Source organism: Astyanax mexicanus, chromosome 5, assembly GCF_023375975.1.
Source record: "Astyanax mexicanus isolate ESR-SI-001 chromosome 5, AstMex3_surface, whole genome shotgun sequence".
NCBI lineage: Eukaryota > Metazoa > Chordata > Actinopteri > Characiformes > Acestrorhamphidae > Astyanax > Astyanax mexicanus.
The window spans coordinates 53,548,609-53,572,443 of record NC_064412.1 but is presented as its reverse complement, the minus strand read 5'-3'; the positions used below and the strand labels follow the sequence as shown (position 1 = coordinate 53,572,443).

The following is a 23,835-nucleotide window of genomic DNA, read 5'->3' as shown; positions in this document are numbered from 1 at the left end:
TCTGGTAGTGGAAGGTAGTTTGTTCCACCATTGGGGAACTCTGTATGAGAACAGTCTGGATTGCTTTGTGTGAGTGTTTGGCAAAGCGAGGCGACGTTCATTGGAGGAGCGCAGCGGCCGGGAGGTAGCGTAAGCCTTCAGGAGTGAGTGCAGGTAGGAAGGAGCCTGTTCTGTCATCACCTTGTATCAACTGGTAGCCAGTGGAGCTCAATGAGCAGCGGGGTGACATGTGCCCGTTTTGGTTGGTTGAAGACCAGACGTGCTGCTGCATTCTGGATCATTTGGAGTGGTTTTACTACGCAGGCCGGCCAAGAAGTGATTTTAGTGACTAAATTCATATCAGATTCTGTTTTAATACTGCAAACAGCATCTTACTCTAGGCATTCAACTACATCAAGTCTTTTAATATACCAATTTACATAATTGTAGCCGATTCTGGTCTTCTCAAAATATGTCATCAGCCACACATCATCAGAGCATGTTTTTTTTTTAGCTTGGAATAGAAAAATGTGCTGCAAATATTGACTGGAAGGCTGTTTCTAATTCTAACCTTCAGACTAAAGGAGCATTCTGACAATATTTGGGATAATTTTCCAGTAAGCAGGTACTGTGGTAGAGTCATAGGAAAGCTTGTATAAATCTTAAGAAAATAAATATGCTCAGGCTGTGTCTTTAACAGGCTATGAATCGCTTAGTGTTAAAATAATAATATAGTAAAGCTAAGGTTGGGTTTTAGTAGTATTAGTGGATTTAACTGGATGTTCCTGTTAGCAGAATTGTCCATCTTCTGCTATAGAAGGTTGCTAAGAGACAGGAGTGGAATTTAAACCAGCAGTCCAGATCACTGCAAGTAGGATCCAATTAATATCTCCAGCAGATTAAGTCTAATATTCACTCTAACCCTGATTTAAGTGCTGGATGGAGTAGCAGACCTGCACATACCAGAGATTTGGGCATTGATTTTTCAGATTAGCTCAGTTTAGCTCAGTTATACAGTCTCATTATAAGTGAAAGCTTTAATATAGCCTTTTGCTGACCTTGCCTGTGTGAATGGATGTTTTTAGCCGTAGCTGAAGGCATAATGTTTAAAGCTATGACGGCTCTACTAATCTCTGTGAATGTGAAATGAGATTTTCTGTCTGTAACAATATTGTTCCTCTGTCTGTCCGGCAGTAACAGCATTGCAGCATCTGCAGTGTGCGCCTTCAACCTCAGTGCCATCACTCAAGCATTTAATGGACCGTTCCGCTACCAGGAGAACCCCCGGACCAGCTGGCTGTCCACCCCTAACCCCATCCCCAACTTTCAGGTACAGAAAGTAGAGATTAATGCTTTTAGAATTTGCATACACCCTCTCCGCTTTTTGACTCTTTGGCCCGTTTTTCTGCGCTAGAAATGCACACTCTCTCTGCTTTTAGACTCTTTGGCCCGTTTTTCTGCGCTAGAAATGCACACTCTCTCTGCTTTTAGACTCTTTGGCCCGTTTTTCTGCGCTAGAAATGCGCACCCTCTCCGCTTTTAGACTCTATTGCCCCGTTTTCCTGCGCTAGAAATGCGCACCCTCTCCGCTTTTAGACTCTTTGGCCCGTTTTTCTGCGCTAGAAATGCGCACTCTCTCCGCTTTTAGACTCTTTTGCCCCGTTTTCCTGCGCTAGAAATGCGCACCCTCTCCACTTTTAGACTCTTTTGCCCTGTTTTTCTGCGCTAGAAATGCGCACCCTCTCCACTTTTAGACTCTTTGGCCCGTTTCTGACACCTAGCGTTCAAACTTTGAATCTCACATTATAAAAACAGTGGGCCAACTTTCATTCTATTTCTAAAATACCTCGCGGGCCTCTCCAAAAAAGGAAACGGGCCGCAAATGGCCCGCGGGCCGTAGTTTGGACACCCCTGCCCTAGTGTCTTGTCTGTGTCTTGCCCCAATGTTCTTTCTCAGTAATCAGTCCAAAAGTTCCTATATTATTCCCATCACAGTGTGCTGCCTTTAAATCCAGTCCAAAAAGTGTCCCAAGTTAAAGTCTAACACTGGACCATTCCAGTGTCAGATCACAATTGTTAGTGCTATTGACCCTCCCAGTGTTCCACTTAAATTTCATCCCAAAGTACCAAACTAAATTTGAAAATAGACCCAAACTAAAACTTTGTCCAAAGCCCAAGACCTATTGTTCCAACCAATGGAACCTCCAACATTGTATAATAATGTTGTATCACACATTTCTGCACTAATACCATCCCAGTACCACAACATTCCTTTCCAATATTCCAATATAATCCAAGTTCATCTGCATTTCTACCTGAGCAATAGTTATAGTTGCATATTACTTTAGCAACACTATAGCAACAAACTTGGATAACTTAGCAAGCAACCACTTAGCAACACCATAGCTATCAAGTAGCTTTGCAACATCATAGCAACCACCTGGGATACTATATAGACCAATGGGAATTACTTTAGGAACTCAGCCACTCTGCTTGTCCTTCAGGATATACATACATTTCTAACTTTCCTTATCATTTCTTTCTTGCTTTGTGTTTTTTTTTTCTGTTTCTCTCTCAGTGTGGCACAGTAGGTGATGGTGGTCCCGGGGGGAATCTAACAGAGCGCAGTCTTCAGGACGCTCAGCGACTGTTCCTGATGAATGATGTTGTGCAGCCCATCTCTGTCAATCCCCTGATCAGCCAGGACAACATCCGATTCTCCAAAGTGGCGGTGGACATCGTGCAGGGCCGAGACAGGCTGTACCACGTTATCTACATCGGCACAGGTTAGAATCTGTATCAGATTTGTGCAAATCAAGCATTTTCTGAAGCATTTATATGAAAGGTGGTTTTATTGTAAATTCAGTGTGTAGATGTGGAAAACTGCAGAGTAGGATTTCACCAACTGTAATAGCACACAAATCTTCACTTGGTCATTGTTTGTGTGATATGATAAAAAAAATAGATTCAGAGATCAGTGATAACGATCGAAAGTTTTCTTTGTTTTCAAACCAATCAGAATATGGCACCGTCATAAAGGCGCTCTCCACATCCAATAAGAGCCTGCGTGGGTGTTACCTGGAAGAGATGAAGCTCCTCCCAGAAGATGAATGGGAGCCAATCCTGAACCTGCAGATCCTGCAGAGTGACAGGTCTCTGTTTGTGGGGCTGAATAGCAAAGTCCTCAAAATACCACTGGAGAGATGTTCCAACTACCAAACACAAAGGTGGGACAATGTGTGTTTGTTTTTTTTTTTTTTTTTCAAGCTTTTTAATATACTCTACTTCCTGCTTCTGTTTCATTTGTATTTATTCACCATTATAACATATACAACAGTCCCAACCCAAGTAAAAATTATGACTTGTGCAGACAATTATTACTTGAGTTCAATATATTCATGCTTTTTGAGCATTAGGATTATTTTTGGATTAGACAAATCCACATAAAATGCACCCAATCTAAACACACTCAAACCACTTCAGGAGGTGCTCTGAGATGTGTTTAAACCAGGTACAAATCAGATCACTCAAACCACTTCAGAAGGTGATTTGAGATGCGTTTAAACCCAATGTTACAGCAATGTAAACACTCCAAACGCTCTTCAAAATATATTTAACAGCCAAAACTCCCAGTACACCAAAACTCTTCCCAGTAAAACCAAATCTCTTGTAATAATAGCAGCGCAATTAGTGAATTTGCATGTTTGTCGACTAATCTGAGACACATTTGGCTATTAAATGTGTAAATAAATGTGGCTAAAAGTTTTCAGGGTAAAATGTAGATACTACTCACACAAAGTAACCAGGTGTAAACTGGGTCTTGGGCTTTTTGTAGTGTATTGCAATCTGTTGGAATTACCTCATACATCATAGAAAAATTTATAAGGCATTATAGAGTCATATTGTTTTTTAACTAATCAATTTATTGACTATTAAATCCACATTGAGATGTGTTTGATAGTTGACAGCAGCACCATTGTGACGCTTGTGTTATTCTTCGCTTAAAAATCTCTATTCAGAGCAGGTGCTGCCAAACTTTCCAGTCTGTCCCATTATAACACTCTCATTCACATTTCTGATCCTGCAGTGTTGTAGCTGTCTGAGAGCGGTAATGTAGCTGGAGTTAGAGAGGACGTGAAGGAGGTGGGGATGAAGTGAATGGCTGTATTTATGCAGAGTCTGCGTTATAATATTCATACATAAGTCCGCTGTCCCGCGCTGAGAGTGACAGCAGTACAGAGAGAGCTGTGTGAGTGTTGGAGTGGGTTATTTCTAAAATCACACTGTTCAGCCTCTCTGTCATCTGCTATGAATAGAATAGCCATAAACTGGGCAGAGTGTTTAAAAATAGATGGAATATGAATTGCTGCGCTTTGGAAATGTCTGCATTTATATAGCGGAAAAATGAGTTTCAGCCTGTAGTTATCAGTCTGTCCTCCACACTCTGAATGATTCTTTAAAAACTTGTTGGGACATGGTGCAATTTTCTTTTTCTGAAGACGTGTGTTTAAGGCTACGATTTTCCGGGGTTGGTAAAGTGAATTGGGGTGTAACAGTATGGGCATTTTGTATAGCCTCATCTTTATTAACGTCATAATAACAATGTAACTTAATTATAACCATGTTTTTTATTGTTTTTTGGGATGAGATGTTGTAACAGGGCTCGAGCTCTTTTATTAAATGCTCGAAACCAGGGTTCTTTCCTACTGTCATCATGAGAGGATCCGTCTTTTAGATCAGGGGTGTCCAAACTTTTTTTGTAGGGGGCCAGAAGGAGAAATATATTTGAAGTCACGGGCCACAGACTCTGTAATAAAACAAATAATGAAATATACCAGTTTAAATAATACATTTTCCTGATTACTTTCATTTACACACCATTTTACTTGACTTACTATCTTTATCTATCTTTGACAGTGTTGTGTTAACTAAGATTTTTCAATTTGATGTTTCATTTCATGATGTCTCTTAATATTAAACTCCTTAATTACGGCAACTTTTAGACTCTTTTGCCCTTTTTCTGTGCTACAACTGAACACTCTCGCCACTTTTAGACTCTTTGGCCCGTTTTTCTGTGCTTCAACTGAGCACTATTGCCACTTTTAGACTCTTTGGCCCGTTTTTTCTGCGCTACATATGAGCACTCTCTCTGCTTTTAGACTCTTTGGCCCGCTTTTCTGCGCTTCAACTGAGCACCGTCTCCGCTCTCAGACTCTTTGGCCCGTTTTTCTGCGCTACAACTGCGCACCCTCTCCGCTTTTAGACTCTTTGGCCCGTTTTTCTGCGCTACATCTGAACACTCTCTCCGCTTTTAGACTCTTTGGCCCGCTTTTCTGCACTACAACTGAACACTCTCTCCGCTTTCAGACTCTTTGGCCCGTTTTTTCTGCGCTACATCTGAGCACTCTCTCCGCTTTTAGACTCTTTGGCCCGTTTTTGACACCTAGCGTTCAAACGTTGAATCTCACATTATAAAAACCTGCTTAACAGCGGCCCAACTTTCATTCTATTTCTAAAATACGTCGCGGGCCGCTCCAAAAAAAAAACGGGCCGCAAATGGCCCGCGGGCCGTAGTTTGGACACCCCTGTTTTAGATCCTGTTGGAACAAACAAACAATGAGCCTGACTGTGGCGCTTTATTAAGAACAAAAACAACAGCATTACTTAAACTGATTAAACTACAAAATGTTTAAACTGAAACTATTAATTTTTTCCTAAACATATTAGAGAGAGAGAGCATGTGAGAGAGAGGGTGAGAGAGAGAGGACGCATGCGAGCGAAAGAGAGAGAGAGAGGGCGTGTGCGAGAGAGAGAGGGCGCATGCGAGAGAGAGAGGGCGCATGCGAGAGAGAAAAAGAGAAGAGGAGGACGAAAGAGAGAGAGGGCACACGTGAGAGAGAGAGAGGGCATGTGTGCGAAAGAGAGAGAGTGGGCACGCGAAAGAGTGAGAGAGAGAGAGGGCGTGCAAGAGAGAGAGACGAGAGAGAGAAAGGAGGCGTGAGCAAGGGCTGGCGCGAGAGAGGGCGTGTGAGAAAGAGAGGGCGCATGTGCGTGGGGCTGTACCGTGTATTCTGCGCCCGTTACACCCCTATAATTAATAAATAGTACATTGTGATACATTACATACCCACACTCCTTCTAATAAAAGCATTCAGCTACTTTAAGTCTCACACATTGCTGACAGAGATGTGCAAATGCACACACACACACACACACAGCTTGTCTATTTCCTGTACAGAAGTTCTGCCAGTAGAATAGGACTCTAAACATAAATCTATAGGCACCATGCCTTATATCAGGTGTGGACTTGAGTGGTATAAAGCCCGCCCCCAACAGTAGAGACAGGTACTCCAACAAAAGCAGGATACACTCCTTTTAACACTTTTAATTTCAGAAGAAACAAAGAATGAGCAGGTGTCCCAAGACTTTTGTCCATGTAGTCTAGCTGTGCAGGCATTTATTTATTTGAAAATTGAAAATGAGCCATGAAGGTCAAACATTACTGAAACTTAAAAAAAAAAACACTGTCCTGAAGCATCAAACACACGTGATGCAGCTGTCTGGAGCTGTCAGTGTGTTAGCTGGATGACTGACTGTGTGTGAATAAACCCTGCTGTTTTAAGTGTGTGTGTGTGTGTGTGTGTTTAAGAAGTGCAGTGTACAGATGGCAGATGTTCCTGGATAACTGTCTGGAATGTCAGGTTATTAGAAGCAGCAAAGAATTCAGTGAGAAACTGAATAACAAAACTTCAAATTATAAAATATGTCATGAAACAGAAAAAAAGATACACTACTGGTTAAAAGATTTTAGAACACTTCAATTTTTTCCCCATTTATTTTTACTATTTAAGATCTTCAGGTGTTCTAAAACTTTTGACCAGTACTCTGTTGTGTAAATGTCACGTAAATCTAAAATACTGTGGCTTTTTGTATCTTGGTATGACTTTAAATTAATGTATTACTGTTAAAATGCATGGGGAATTGGGTTTTGCTACGGAATCGTTTACAATGCTCAGAGTCATGAAGCACCTGTGTGCATCCCAACTTCCATTGTTTTAAACTAAAAGCCCTCAACAGAGTTTTATAAAATTAATTTAGTGGAAATATTGCATGGGCAGAATGCCACACAAAGATTCAGAGGTTTTTATTTGACATATAATTATGTAATTTTATACCTCATACACTTTTATTTTTAATTATTTTTTAATTTTTAATTTTAACACAAAGTCTCTCTTAAACATTTGAGAAGCATCAATTGTTTTTCTATTGTTACAATTAAAAAATATATATATTTTTTCTTGGTGTGGATGTTAAAGGGTTAAAAGATAAATTGGTTACTGGACTTCTCTTCTGAACTATTCTGTTATTAGAACAGTTCTGAAATGCTAAAGCTGACTCATTCTCATTCTATAGATTAGGAGATTTTGAGCTTAATATCTTTTTTATTTTAGCAGAAAAGTAAAAATGAGCAAACAAATCCACAGAGGCGCAGTAAATCCCTCAGTAATGAGCTGACGGTTCAGTGGGGGACTGTGGGATGGAGGATATAGTGAGAATGTGAAGTATATGCAGATCTATTAGCAATAAGACTGTAAGGAAAGAAAGAGAAGTGCTCTTTTCTCCTCTTTTCTTCTCCTGGGCTGATCGTAATTCTGTCAGTAAATGAGTTCTGTTCATTTGTTTCTGTTGATTTAGTTCTGTCCTGTTTTGGGCTTTTATTTTGTATTCATTTGTCAGAATTTAGAAGTAATTTCACATAATTGTGGATAATATTTTATTAATTACCAGGCCCAGAATGATAAATGTATTTTTAATGTCTTTTTATCTTTGCTTATGTTTCATATATATATTTTTTGAAATCTTATTTTATTAAACTGCATATTTTGTTGTACATGTTGTGCTACAGCGAATTATTTATATTTAAATGAGTCTTAAAGAGGCTTTATATGCTGGGTTTTGTTGTGTGTCTCGTCCCCAGATTAGCTGTGTTTCATTTTCACCTTTAGCTGAATCCCATTATCAGTTACTCCAGTAATTTTGTTCTATTTTTCTCAGACTCACGACTTGATGATGCATTTATCATCATACTCGCTGATGTACAACACTGTGCGTATGTGTCACATGGTTAATTAACTTGGTGTGTGTGTGTGTGTGTGTGTTTTCCTCTGTAGTGACTGTCTGGATGCGAGGGATCCGTACTGTGGCTGGGATCGTAAACAGAAACGCTGCAGTACGATAGAGGAAAGCTCCAATATGAGTCAGTGGATCCAGAACATTACACACTGCCCTGTAAGAGACATACACAAACACATACTCTATATATGTATGTATGCATGTATGTATGTATGTATGTATGTATGTATGTATGTGTATATAAAAACACAAACAGTCCTTATTTCAGGAGTCTGTAATGTTTGGGACAAACTGATGTTAGGTATAGTAAAGCAGTTATGTTTAATACTTACAGAGACTGCTTATAATATGCAACATGCAAACATTTGAAAAGCATGAATTGTTTTAATATGCCTATAATATGCAAATCATTGACATGACCATATCCTGAGAATCTTCTCTGGTGATGCTTTGCCAATATTTTAATGCAGACACCCACTAATTTGAAGACGTACTAAAACTTGAGCAGATAACTCAATTTTCTTAATGCATAATGCTACTGCCTTCACCAGTTACTTTATTCTCCTTTTGGAAGAAATGGTAGATATATGGTTATTGTTGGAAGGGCTGAATTAATGAAGACAACTGCGCCAGTGCCTGTGGCAGACACATGCCCAAGTCTGGACACCCCCACCACCATGTTTCACAGATGAGGTGGTATGATTTGAATCTTTGGCAGTTCACACTTTAGTCTTACAAACAGGTTAATATTGATAGAGGATAAACTTGGCTTTAATCTGCCCAGGAGATCATTTCCTGAATTCTGTAGTATTTTTTGCTAACTTTAATCTACCTATTCTACCTTTTAACCCTTGTGTGGTGTTCGGGTCTGTGGGACCCGTTTTCATTTTTCATCAAATGATACAAAAAAAATATTTTTTCTGACTCAAACTCATTGGCATTGGCTCATTTTTTGTGAAAAACATATATCAAAACACATTTTCGATAAACACACACTGTACACCCCCCCCCCACACACACACACACATTTATATTACATACAGTATGTTTGGCCAAGGGCTAATAAACATTGCTTCATTTGTAAATTTGAAACTAAACAAATTTTCTACTCATATCTTGAGTTTAATTCATTTTCTTTTACATTTTATTAAAAAACTAATAAAAAAAGAGTAGCACTTTTTAAAAGAAATGTAACATAAGAAAGGTAAAGAGCAAATATTAACCATGTAAGCTGTTTATATTGCTTGCAATTTAGGTGAAGCAAGCATGTGTAAAGCATTTTAACGTAAAATTGCTTAATTTTGCTGAATTAAATACAAGTAACAAAGTAAACAAGTAACAAAAATATGAACACCACACAAGGGTTAAGGTCTGAAATGTGTATTATAGTCACATCTAAATAGTTTGGGGCTTATAAAGGAAAATGTGTCTTTGTCCCAGACATTATGAAGGACACTGTAAACCAAACAAAACAATGTACATGGTGTAATTTCTCACATAAACAGGATTAATATAACAGAATTCTCCCCTTATAGGAGCGAAACCTCACCCAGGATGGAGCTTTTGGGTCATGGTCACCGTGGCAGTCCTGTAACCACAATGACGGTGGTGAAAACACCAGCGCCTGTCAGTGCCGATCTCGGTCCTGTGATAGTCCTGCTCCTCAGTGTGGAGGACTGGAGTGTGTGGGTGCAAAGATCGAGGTGGCCAACTGCTCCAGGTGCGTGAAAATAAATTATGTTTAATTATTATTTAAGACAGTATTAATATATAGAATAATGACAATGCAGGGAAAGTAGTTGAAGTAGGTTAAAATGTTTGAACTCAAGCACTTTATTTATTATGCTGAAGAAGAGCTATTTATACTATAGTGTCCTCCTCAGTTACACTGTTTCTCGTGGTCTTATTAAATTAAGTGTTTTTTAAATGCCACTACGGTGCCATGTCGGTTCCTCCTGCTAAAAATACTGTACACAGGGATAATGGAGAAGAACTTTATTCAATCAGTATAAATCCCCAAGCTCATCTCTGATTGGCTGGTGACCTGGCAGACTGCAAGGTCATCGAGTGTGTGTTAAACTGAGCTGTCCTAAAAACTGCCAGAAAGAACTTTTCCTATTAAAGTCAATCTGGGAGGAGGAGGAGGAGGGGGTAATGTGACCTACTCAGAACAAAAACAGCCTGCCTGTAAATATTCTACAACTGTGAACTGAGTGCTGTGTACACTCTCTGGCCACTTTATTAGAAACGCCTCCTTTGTCAGATGAATTTTACATCAGGATAAAGTCTAATACTAATAATGCAGGCACAAGATTAGTGTTTCTAATGTGGGCATTGATTGAAAGTACTAGGTAGTAGGGGTGGGCGATATGGCTCTAAAATAATATCACGATATTTCAGAGTTTTTTTGCGATAGCGATATACTTGGCGATATAGGAAAACTAAAATAAGTCATTTATTTCAGGAATATAGTATAATAGTATAACAGCATAATCATAATGTGGCAAAATAAATAATATAGCATAAAATAATAATAATGCAGCAAATAATATTGCAGAATATTTAGTGCATGTATATAAACTGCAAACTAAAACAATTATACAATAAATAAACCTAAAGCTTCACAGTAAATAATAGACTACTTTTAATACAGAACAGCCCTATTATCATGATATGGATTTTTAATATCATGATATTTCTGTGTCACGATATATTGTATACTATATAATATTGCCCACCCCTACTAGGTAGATGTTTCTAATAATGTGGCCAGTTATTGAAAGTACAAGATTCTTAAAAAAAATCTCTATATAGTGAAAGCACAAGCAATGAGCTGTAAATGAACACACTAATGTTAATGTTATATCTGTGTTTGTTTGTGTGTGTAAATGTATAGAAACGGTGGTTGGACCCCCTGGTCCTCATGGTCTCCCTGCAGTACCAGCTGTGGTGTGGGGTTTGAGGTGCGACAGAGATCCTGCAATAACCCGGCCCCCCGGCACGGTGGGAGAGTATGCGTGGGCCAGGCCAGAGAGGAGAGGTGAGAAATATCTAATTGCCTAAATAATGGATTAAAATAATAGCAAATTTAATTTCTTTTTTTTACTAGTTTAATTAGATCTGAAACTACACACTGAAATCTTTACAAGTTCCTCAAAACTTACAAATTCACCATCTCTTTCTCATTCACTCATGTTTAGCTGGCTTAAGGCTTTCCATAAGGGGGCACTGTTGGCACTCAACTAGCTGTTGGCGCTTTGTGTCAAAAGTCATCCAAATGTCATGATGAAACTGGCTCTCATCAGGACCATCCCAGAAAATTAAAAGCATGAGTTTCCTTTGTTGTACAGGATAATTTCATCAGAATTACCAGCCTCAGAAACCACAAGTTAAAAGCTCCCAGCATTTAGATAAAAGAATCTAAATGCTTCACAGAGTATTTTTTATTTGTTTAACACTTTTATTTGTGTTCCTTTATAGTTTGTATTACTTAGTATTGAAATGGATTGTCCCATCCATCAGGTGCCCACTATCCGACTTCACTCCATCTCCTATAAGCCATATCACCTTGCCATGAGCATGTTGACCAATGTTTAACTTTACTTACTAAAAAAAAAAAAACACCTCACAATTCATACAGGTGTGATTGATCATCCCCTGTGGTAACGCTTTATGATCAATGTATGTACTGCTATCCCATGACTTTTGGCATGTCACAATATAGTGATGACCTGGTTGAGTATAAGCTTTTATCGCCAGCCTGATTTTATATTCATTGATCCAGTGCTTAAAAGCTAAACAAGCATGTTTATCAGAGGTGAAAATAGAAAGTTAATATTAAATTATATTTATATTCTAGTCTTTTTATTTTGGGATATGTTTGAAATTTCACCTGTGTGTGTTTTTGTGTTTTGCAGGTTATGTAATGAGAATACTCCGTGTCCTTTGCCGGTGTCCTGGGTGCCGTGGAGCTCCTGGTCTAAGTGCAGCGCCCCCTGTGGTGGAGGAATCCAGTCTCGGGTCAGAACCTGCGAGAATGGAAACACCTGCTCAGGCTGCCCTCTGGTATCTGCCTCTCAATCAATCAGCTTCTAGTAAAAAGTATAAAGTATAAAGTATGCACTGTGTATTTTAGTATATATTGATTTCAATCAGAATTATTTACGCTGCTGAATAGAATAATGCATATAACCTGCCCTGCGCGTATTACTAATGTAACCCTGTTGAAAAAGATAAAAGTGATCGGCAAAGGAGATGAATTATTATTAACAGCATTTTAATTAAGTGGAAAAAATTAATAAATAGGCTTATCCTGGAATAAATAATTCATTTTCACCTCTAGGAACCCACCCACATCATGCAGGGTCTCTGTTATATGCATAAATAACATACATTATATGGAAAAAAGTATTGGCACACTTGCTCATTCATTTCTACTGAAAAGGGGTATTAATCTTAATTTTATTTTAGGAGTTTTCTACTAGATTTTGAAGCATTACTGTGAGGATTTAATTGCATTCCTCAACTGATCCCAAAATAACTGGATGGAGCTTAAACCATCATTCCAAAAAAAAAAAAAAACTCTGTTTCCTCTAGCACACACATAACCTTAGGCATGATGCAAATAGAAAGATGTTTATTTGCTATAGAGTCCTATTCTGTAACTGGATGTATTCTATTAAAGGGGTGTCCACTAACATGTACCAGGTGATGTACTGCATGTCAAACTACTTGTTTTTCTGTACGGTTAGTGTAGGACAGGGGTCGCCAATTAAGTTTGGCCAGGGGCCAGATATTTTCCAAAAAAAAAAAAAATCAGTTTTGGAAAGTGAAGTGTAATGGGATGGAGTGCTACAGGCAAGTAGCTCTCCAGCCCAGAGGGTTGTTAAACCCAATTGCAGAACAGTTGATGTCAAAGCAGGTAAACCCAAGAAGAAAGGAAAAAACGCGGGATTGTCGTTCATTATAGTTCAAACAACCTCACGGGCCAGATGTTTCACGGCCCGCCTATTGCCGACCCCTGCTGTCGGACTACACAAACTTTGTTACAGTGGTGTTTTAATGTGTGTGTGTGTAGGAGTACAAAGCATGTAACCTGGAGGCGTGTGCAGAGGTTCGTCGGAACACACCCTGGTCCCCGTGGTACCCGGTGAATGTAACAGTAAGCGGAGCTCGGCAGGAGCAGCGCGTGCGGTTTACCTGCAGAGCTCTACTGGCCAACCCACACGACCTGCAGCTCGGCAAACGCAAACTGGAGACACGTACCTGTCCGCCCGGTGACGGGACACCAGGCTGCGAGACTGACGGTAAAATACATTAACAAACATAGATAAATTAAACACAATGAAAACCCAAAAAGCAGTGTATCAAAAAGTTAGAATAATAAATAATACCAATTGGTACTTTTGGCAGTGTGGGCAGTGTGCCAAGTCCTGCTGGAAAATAAAATCTGCATCTCCATAAACGTTGTCAGCAGAGGGAAGAATGAAGTGCTGTAAGATTTTTCGGGAAAACAAAACTGCACTGACTTGGCTTTTTTAGAACACAGTGGATCAACACCAGCAGATGACATGACTCTCCAAACCATCACTGATCATCAGTAAATTTTACATTTCATTTGTAAATGAAGGGATCAGAGTCTGGAGGAAGAGTGGAGAGACACACAGTCCAAACTGCTCGAGGTCTAGTGTGAAGTTTCCACCAATCAGTGATGGTTTAGAGAGACATGTCATCTGCTGGTGTTGATCCACTGTGTTTTATTATCAAGTCCAAAGTCAGTGCAGTGTTTTCCCGGAAAACTCACCCTGCCAGAAGTACCAATTGGCCTTATATAATATTCTAATTTTGTGAGACTCAAATTTTTGGGTTTTGATGGGCTGTTAGTCATAATCATCAACAATGAAAGACAAAAATGCTTAAAATAGATCACTCTGTGTGTAACCCATCTATATAATATATGAGTTTCACATTTTGAGCTGAATTACTGAAATGAAGAAACTTTTTAATTATATTCAATTATATTTTTGAGATGCACTAGTAGTTTATATGCATTTTGTGCAATACTCATCAACTTTTCACTCATAATAATTTTCCTTCCATCTCGCAGGTCTGGTGGATGATTTGGTGAGGGTAAGCCGGCCTGTTAACCATGTACAAGGAGCCTCCTGGTCCCCGTGGGAGACATGGTCCTCCTGTTCTAAAGAGTGTTCTAAAGGGTTCCGCACTCGTAAGCGTTCGTGTTTATCACCTGATGGGAAGAGCTCACCGTTTTCCTGCAGCGGAACTCCTGTGGAATATCAGGACTGCAATACACAGCCATGCTCAGGTAATAAAAAAAAACTATAAATAGCGGCTAGAGGTGGGCAAAATCACCCTAAAATATTTTCACAGTATTTCAGGGTATTTTTTGGTATTTTTTAACAATATAACAATATTATACTGTATGATATGATATGGCACATCCATAATACCAGCACTGAGGAAACGTCTGGTTTGCTTTAGTCACAAATTTATCACCAGGTCTGTTGTTTTGCAGTAAAAGGGGTGTGGTCATGCTGGTCTTCCTGGTCTGAGTGTTCTATGTCCTGCGGGGGTGGGCATTATCAGCGCACTCGGAGCTGCTCTAATCTCACCCCTAAACTTTCAGGCGACATTTGCATTGGATTACACACTGAGGAGGCTCTCTGCAACACACACGAGTGTGAAGGTGAGACACACCCACACAGCAAGCTGTCTAACATGTGCATAGATTTTGCATTAACCTAGACTGAGCTTTAAATATGCAGATGATAGAACTCGAATCGTTCTCATCACCAACAATAATAAACATCATTACCGTGATGTTTATTACTGGTCACCCAAGCAGTCACTTGGTGCCAAAACAACTTGGAAAATTTGGGAGCGTTAGCATTGACAGCTAACTGTTAGCGGGTAATCCTAATGCTGCTCCAGCAGTGCTAGGAGCAGGGTACAGGCTGATACTACTTACCTCTGAATAGGGAAGTAGTGGCGACTAATACTAATGCTACTTCAGCTACTCCAACTACTCTGCTGTACTTCAGCAGAGTTGCTTTACTGCTTCTTAATACCTGACTGACAAAAATTCATACATAACACTGACAATTTATGGGAAAACTAAGGAATTTTAACTGCACCTTATATTGTGAAAAATACGGTAATACACAAACCAGCTAAAAAAAATGTATATATATATATTTTTTTTTGATAAAACTCTGTGCTGGTTGTGTAGTACTTGTATGTAAAAACATTTTGCTGGTTATTTATTGTCTTGGTATCATTGTTTTTTTTTGTTTATTTATAGGTTGGGATTAAGCCTATACTTGTCTTAGATTATACACTTAGATTATATATAAACTGACCTCTAGTGTATCATTTATTGCCTGAAAACTTTAATTCATTGTTCATTGTTGTAATAGAGTTTATTAAATTAGTGTTGTGAATTTTGTTATATAATAATCCTCCTCTCTGTGCACAGGAGGAGGGTGGGGGGTGTGGTCCGAGTGGTCTGACTGTGAGGAGGGGTTTCAGCACCGCAGTCGCACCTGTGATGTAAGCACTGAGCCCTGTGAGGGGAACAACACAGCCTGGAGAGCCTGTGCTCCCAGTGAGAGTACAGGTAACTTTACCTGCATCGGTTTAAGCCTAATATCACCCTCGTCTTCTTCTTCTTCTTCATCATCCTTATTCTTATCATTGTGTCTGCTTAACTCTCCCTCTCTTTTCTGTGTTACAGTGGGCTTACCTGGACAGAAGAGGGGCTTAAACTGTGGAGGTAACCCACATCACCTTTCTTATTCTTTTTTTTTTTTTTTTTTTGGAGGCCTAAATATAAAAAATTGTCATGCACAAGTATGACCAAAACAAGTTATAGGTCAAAAACAAATATATCTGAAGCACAAAAGCAAAGATAACAAGGTAAAAATACAGAAAATTGGTAATAATGATTCAAACTGTCCTGTTATTTTTAATCTACGTTCTTTTTTTCTGTGTTTTTCTCAGGTTTCTCTCTCTTCCACCTGCTGCTGACGGGCGTGAGCTGCTTCCTGGCTGCTCTGTTTGGATCTTTTATGGTTTATGTTTTCTGTCAGAAGGTCCGTAACCCTCAGCAGGACTCTGCAGTGATCCACCCCAGCACCCCTAACCACCTGCACCACAAAGACCCCAGCGGCACGCCAAAGAACGAGAAATACACACCTATGGAGTTTAAGGTAGAGGTGCTTTCACAATGGACTTCCCAGTGGGCGACTGATTACTAATACTAGTTCATTTTTTGAGTATAAAGAATGTAGTCTATATAAAGGTGCCAAAATTGAGTATATTTAATTATTTACATACATACTAAGAACTGCTTGGTTGTTATGTGTGGTTATGATGGGCACTATTATCTCACAATGAAATGCCAAATGTAGTGGGAGAAGCTACTTACATCTAGAACAATTATTTAAAAAATGCTAGAAACTATTTTTTATTATAAAACATTTATTTTCTAGTTTTACCTCATTTTCTTCCCATTTTGGAAGGTCAATTACCCTTTATACCCTTTATATATATATTATATAATTTCTTTTATACCTAGTACTGCCCAGAACAGAAGGGTGAAAACTTGTGAATTTCAAAAACTGAACATGACTGGGTAGCCATGTAGTGTGCGTGCGTGCATGCTTGGGGTTGGCGATTAGATTTTAGTTTTAATAAATGGAAAAAGGTTTTATACAAGCTATATTACCCATATACTTTAGCCTACAAATGTTTGATTAAGGTTCATAACACTATCTAGTGAGCAGCATATAGGCAAACAAAAGCTTTCTAAAGTCCTGCTGGAAAATGAAATCCGAAATAAAAGAAATAAACACTTATAATAGATCACTCTGTGTGTAATACATCTAAATAATATATGAGTTTTACATTTTGAACTACATTTTTGAAATAAAGGTATTTACAATTTTTTTTGGATGCATTAGTATAATATAGTATATACCTCGCAGCATATACCTCCAACATTTGTTTGTGATGTGCAATTGGGACACTTTATCTCTCTTTATCTTTCTCTGTCTCAATTCTTGAGATTGTTGTACATTTCCTGCATGTTTCTCCTCTCTTTTTTTTCAGACGCTGAATAAGAACAACCTGCTCCCAGAGGAAAGCTGTAACTTCTTCCCGTCTCCTCTGCAGCAGACCAACCTTTACGCCACCACGTATTACCCCACCCCACTGGGTAAATACGACTTCCCCACCTTAGACTCACCCTGCAGGAGCTACATGCACAGCTGAACCCTGCTGTCTCACACACATGCACTGAGGAACCCAGAGGAACCCAGATCTGCATCAGCCTTCATCAGGTGCAGAGCAAGAGGAGTGAGGTGGTGTTGGCAGCAGTAATATTGATGATTTGGATTTACTTTGGATTAAACCAATCCAATCCATTTGGATTTGATGTTGAAAAACGGAGAAAGCAGGGTGGCTGCCTTGCAGTGATTGGCTGGGACACGCAGATTGTGGATCAGAAAGGCCAAAAACAGATCATGTGACCAAGGCCAAAATATATAAAATAAAAAAAAAAAACATTTTTTAAAACTTTTTTTAAAAAATAACAGGCATGAACTGTCCATAGCTTTCACTTTTGAAGGGAATTTATGAAACGTGAACTTTGCGTCTTCCGTCAGGAAGAAGGACTGAGGACGAAATAGTCCCTTTTGCTTGAATTCTTCACGAGTCTGGATGTAGGACTCAAAGACAATGCTTTTCTTTCTCTCACTCCTCTGCTTCAGGCTCTTATTAACCCACAGCTGCTCCAAGACAGCTCAGACCGTTGGGCTTCTTTATCTCTAGAGAGGAAATGCATTGGTAAACGTAAACATCTGAAACGTTGAATAATAGTGAGGAGATCAACACTATAAAATATCAAAACTATGAAACGATCTGTGACCATAACATAACTCACACATTGATTTCTTTCCTATTTGGGTAAAGTATGAGCTTTACATGCTGATGACATCATCTCATTTAGTTCAATAATGTATGTATTGTTCTATTTTTAAAAATTGGGAACCAAATTCATACATGTATTCATACATGTATTTATCTTAGAAACAAATCCAAATCAAATCGAATTTAATTGTATAGCGCTTGTTACAATAGTACAGAGTACAGAGACTGTGAACAGATTATCAGTGGATCTGACTATATCAGCCTAGCTAAGAGGAGAGGGCCAGAAGGTAACATAGACACCAGAGCTCCCTAAACATTGGTATATTTCAAGCATTTAATTCAAAATTTAATTCAAGATTTAAATGAAATAAAAATATGGAAAATATGTATTCAGTCAGGCAGATAAAACATTTTAACTGGTACTGTTTGTGTGATTCCCTTAAATTTAGAAAATAATGCAAATAATATAAATTTTTAGGGCAACCTAAATAGCGCTATGTGTGTTTTTTGGTCAAAGGGCAAAACAACATGGGTAAATTTTGATATATGTGTATATTTGTAGAGTTCATACTGTATATATACCTGCAGCTATAGATTTTTTGACTGGTAATGATTGTAAGTTTGCCGTTATACATACCAATATACCACACACTACAAGTAAAAGCATCATTTTTATTTTTTATTTTTTTTATTATTTATTTTTTTGTATGTAGCCATTGTGAAATAGAAACTAAACTGTTTTTTCTGCCAATTTACTAATTTTCACCAAATATTTCACAATTTGAAAATTTGATTTGCAAGTTAACAATTTAACAGTAGACTGAACTAAACAGAACCAACAGCATTATTTATGGCTCTGAGGGTCTCATATTTTCATATTTTCAGGTGCATATTTTTTATTACTTGCTTTTGAAGTTCCTGTAGGCATGGTTACTTGTAAATTGCCACTGGACCATATTTTTAGTGTATTAATTGTTCCATTTTTGCACAACATTTGATTATGTATGTCTGTACAGGAATTACAGGCTTACTGTAAACTTAATATGTGTGTGTGTGTGTTATTGTGAAAGTGATTTTAATTGTGTCTCTGGGTGATATTTAAAATTCTTTAAATTCTGTCTAACCACCGAGGCACCACTAGGCTTCACTCGAACTCGAACAGTTATTCACGTGGCCTTGCCATGAGCATGCTGACCAGTGTCACAAGATAACACCTCACCTCACAACTTGTGCTTATATGTGTGGGCATTCCAAGCCGTCCCCTGAGATAACACTTCATGATCAATGTACATAATGCTATGCCATGACTTTTGGCAGATTGTCAGTTGTGTGTGTGTATATAGATTTTCTTGTCTCTATATAGAATGTCTGTAAAATACTGTAATTATGTAAATGATTTCTGTGAACTCGAGTCCAGTCTGACTTTTAAATGCACCACAAACGGACGTCTGATCAGAAACCTAAACTGCACTGTTCCACAGAGAGGAAGAGGAAGAGGAAGAGGGAATGGATCTAAATACCATTTTTCTCTGTTCTTATTTTAATGTTGAGTAGTTTTGTTTTGTTTTTTGTTTTTTTTTGCTCGTGGGCGGATCCAGAGGATGATGATGATGTCATGACGATGATGTCACACTGTGTTGTGGTTCACTGTCCCTTTCAAACTCTTGTTGGTTGGACCTATTTGCCGTTGCATGTTTGGACGCAGAGGAGCTTCCCTATGCAATCCAACACAGACCCCCCACCACCATCACTGCCTTTACACACACTGTGAACTTTTTGCTATTTTATATTTTTGTATACTGTATATTGTAAAAAAAATAAACATGAAGTTTCTCTCTGTAAAGATTAAGGAATTATTCTCTCTCTTTTTTTTTTGTTATTTGCTCTATTTATTTGCTCTTAAAACAAAAATACAATGTTTAATTATGAGTGATAAAAGGCTAGGCTATTAATAAATCTATTAAAATATAAGGCATAATATTAGGGTAGTGTTATAGTCCACTATAGGTTCCTGTGGCACGACCTAAGCTTTTTTTTTACCTTATATTACTTTTACTTTTATACATTAAGTCATTTTGAAACCAGTTCTTTTATACTTTTACTGATGTAAAAAGCTGGCAGTCAACAAAAGTGTTTTTGACAATAAAAAAAGGACATTTCTTGGCAGTTACCTGATTAAAATGTGATTGAGTATGCATTCCATATTTTGAAAAGAAAACTCAAGGAAGCAAGGCCTCCAAATAAAAGCAAAAAGCAAACACCAGCAGAATGGGATATAACAATAAAACATTTATCTATTGTCCCAATTATTATGAAGGTTGCTGTATATATTTATATATATATATATATATATATTTTTTCTATCTTTTTCAGTCTGTCTACCCCTCTCTGACAGTGAGGATCTGTTTGAATGTCATGATGGTTTCTCTCTCTCAGCCATAAAGTTTCAGAAATGTCAGGAAAGTCATTTCAGCCTCTTCCTCCCCCCACCTCCATCCGTCCCACTGCTCCTTTCATTCTGCAGCTTTAAAGCTGTTTGACATTTCAGAGCAGACAATAGAGGTCCAGAGTGAGGACCTGTGAGCACCATTAAAGAGTGTACGGAGGAGTTCGTTCAAACGTGAACAAAGCCGCTGACCTCTTCACTGCCTCCATTTACACTTAATACATGAACATGAACTGCTGCTTTCAGAGCACAGCACTCCGGAGGCATTAAAAGGAAGCGTCTGGAGAAAAATGACGTTTATACAGTTTCCCCCTAAAAATTCAGATATTACTAAACAGCTATAACATGTTTTTTACTTGAAGTTTTTTTTAAACTGAGCTATTTTACTGTAGCTAACTAGTAATGGGTCTAATAGTCAATTGGGTCTGCAAAAAACAGATCCACATTGTGTTAAACTGTTAAAAGTGACACAACAGAGATAAAAATCAGCTTTCAGGAAAAATGGGATTTCTGAGAGTGTACATTATATTTAGCTTATATTTTGCACACACTAAGGGTGGAGTGGAGTGGGAGCTCAGCGGGAGCCAAATTAGCCCTTCTCCCTCCGGGTGGGTAGATGGCGCTCTCTCCCCACATCACTAAAAGGTGATGTCTGCAGCACAGGGCATCTGTGAGCTGGTGTATCAGAACCGAATCGCTCTGCGCTTTCCTCCGAGCGCGCTGTGATGCTACTCAGCAATGCTGCATCTGCAGCAGCTCGAAAAGAGGCGGTGGCTGACTTCACATGTGCTAGTCTTCACCCTCCTGGTGTGTTGGGGCATCACTAGTGATGGGGGAGTCCTCATGAGTGGGTTGAGCTAATACTTGGCTGAGCAAAATTGGGGAGAAAATGGGAAAAAATTTTAAATAAAATTATTTAAATAAAAATAAAATACAATTATTCAGAATGTTCTACTAAATTATCATTAAACACAAATCAACACAATTTTCTGCAACGTCTTGCAAAGTGCTGAACTGTTGTTCCTACAGACTAGTTCCTTTCCAAATGAGCATTTTCACTCCCTGTGGTTTGGAATCACCTGTAAAAAGCTAAATACTCTGTGTAGTGCACTTCGCTTCAAACTACCAGAGCGATTGAAATGCACCTATTTCAGTATTTTTTCCCATTCTGAATAATTGTATTTTTTTTTATTTAAATAATTTTATTTCTAATTTTTTCCCATTTTCTCCCCAATTTTGCTCAGCCAAGTATTAGCTCAACCCACTCATGAGGACTCCCCCATCACTAGTGATGCCCCAACACACCAGGAGGGTGAAGACTAGCACATGTGAAGTCAGCCACCGCCTCTTTTCGAGCTGCTGCAGATGCAGCATTGCTGAGTAGCATCACAGCGCGCTCGGAGGAAAGCGCAGAGCGATTCGGTTCTGATACACCAGCTCACAGACGCCCTGTGCTGCAGACATCCTCACTCTGGACCTCTATTGTCTGCTCTGAAATGTCAAACAGCACTTGAGTAATTACTAAAAATCTACATCAGCGGCGTGAATGAGGCCTGGCGATGGAGGTGATTAATGATGTTAGCGGCACAGGCTAATAGCTGAGCTGAGTGATGTGGATTTTTAATGAGCTGCGGTGTGCTGCTGAGGTTTTCCCTCTGAAATAAGCAGAGAGCATCCATTTCTCAGCTCAGCAGACAGGCAGCGACTGCGGTTAATTCAAACGTCTGGAGTTATTACTGTCTTTATACTCCGCTGTTTAAATGTAATGTTTTTAATTACATGCAGCAGGGTGCAGACAGGGCCAGATGAATGGATGCGGTAGGTAGGTAGGGCTGAAGCCTCAGGGCCTGAGCATGCACGGGTATGCTGGTAGACCGATAAGGGTGGAGAAAGCTGTTCAGTTGAGTTAATTAAAACATTGGACTGGACTGCTGGTGTCCTCATGTGATTGTTTTGTTTAATTTCCAATGGAAATATATCACTTTTCTAGCTAAACATCGACTATAGACAGAGTGTCCTCTCACACTGCTAAAGGCCTTTCAGCACTCACGCACACTGGAGTCTGTATAATTAAAATATAAATGATTTAAATATAAAAATTAAATAATTGTATTTTCCCTTAAATAGAATTACATTAAGTATTAATGTAATTTACTTCATAATGCATGATGTAATATCTGAACATTTATGAAGCGCCTGAGGGCCTGAAGATCACCAGCATACAACTAATTTAACATGGAACAAATCTTTTTCATTTTCATTTTAATTGAATTAAATACGCTGTAATGCAATGTCTTAATCTGCATCAGTTTTTTCTAAATCCAGCGTTTCAGTATATAATATGTACCCAATCATTGATCTACAGCTTTGGTAATGTGTGAATTATTTACACTATATGGCCAAATATATGTGGACACGCCTTCTATACAGCAAAAGATTAAAATTCTCTTAAATCTAGATTAAATATCTAATATGAATCGTTATGAGATTATTTAAGTACCAAAAATATATATATAATTTTGCATATATTTTTTTTATTTTTGTCCATTTTCTGACTGATATTATGTGGATTTCTGTTTCAAGCATTTCATAAAAATGTTTTATAAATGTTTAGAAAAGTTACTAAAAATCCTAACTGTGGTTGTAATAAAAACTATAAAACATATTTTTTATATTTCATATATTTGAATAACTGCAACTGTCAAAATAAAATAAATAAAAAAATCATAAAATTGCCACTTTTCTAAACAATATTTCAGTGAATACAAATCAAAAATGTACTCCAAACAATTAATTACATTACAATTTGTTTTTTATGTCTATGATTCCTATTACTGATCTGAAGTTATTAAGTGGAGAAGAAAGTGGACAGGCAGCTTCTCTGGTTGTCCTGTCTCCAGAATGTAAATAACTTATTTTAATGCAGATTTTGTATCACCTACACGTGTTCTATAAGTCTGGGTTTGGTGGTTTCCAGGAGAATAGTACATGTCTGACTACATTGTGCCATTAGAAACATTTGGTAGAGGGGGGATTATGGTGTGGTGTTGTTTTTCAGGAGTTTTCCAGGAGATTTTAGATAATTTCATGCTTCCAAATTTGCAGGAACAGTTTGGGGACGGCCCATTCCTGTTCCAACATGACCATGCCTTTGCACTAGTGAACAAAGAAAGTAAGGACCCTAAAGTTTTGACCTCAACTCGATAGAACACCTTCAGGATAAACTAGATTGGAGATTGAGAGCCAGGCCTTCTCGCCCATTTGTCTGAATTGTCAAAAATTCCATAAACACACTCCTAAACCTTGTGGAAAGCCTTCTCAGAAGAATT

The 23,835-nt window shown here is 38.4% G+C and overlaps 1 protein-coding gene across 1 annotated transcript in view; it reads left to right on the top strand.

Moving 5' to 3' along the window:
* Positions 1–19,909, top strand: part of sema5bb (sema domain, seven thrombospondin repeats (type 1 and type 1-like), transmembrane domain (TM) and short cytoplasmic domain, (semaphorin) 5Bb) — a 74,206-nt gene extending 54,297 nt beyond the window's left edge. The window contains exons 9-22 of the mRNA XM_022675399.2: positions 1,174–1,309; positions 2,558–2,765; positions 2,999–3,206; positions 8,151–8,268; positions 9,648–9,832; positions 11,009–11,152; positions 12,030–12,177; positions 13,190–13,418; positions 14,219–14,437; positions 14,648–14,818; positions 15,608–15,748; positions 15,866–15,904; positions 16,132–16,340; positions 17,242–19,909. Of these exons, the coding sequence (XP_022531120.2) occupies positions 1,174–1,309; positions 2,558–2,765; positions 2,999–3,206; positions 8,151–8,268; positions 9,648–9,832; positions 11,009–11,152; positions 12,030–12,177; positions 13,190–13,418; positions 14,219–14,437; positions 14,648–14,818; positions 15,608–15,748; positions 15,866–15,904; positions 16,132–16,340; positions 17,242–17,403 (2,317 nt within the window). The 3' untranslated portion in view covers positions 17,404–19,909. The remainder of the gene's footprint in view (positions 1–1,173; positions 1,310–2,557; positions 2,766–2,998; positions 3,207–8,150; positions 8,269–9,647; positions 9,833–11,008; positions 11,153–12,029; positions 12,178–13,189; positions 13,419–14,218; positions 14,438–14,647; positions 14,819–15,607; positions 15,749–15,865; positions 15,905–16,131; positions 16,341–17,241) is intronic.
* The last annotated feature ends 3,926 nt before the right edge of the window (positions 19,910–23,835 follow it).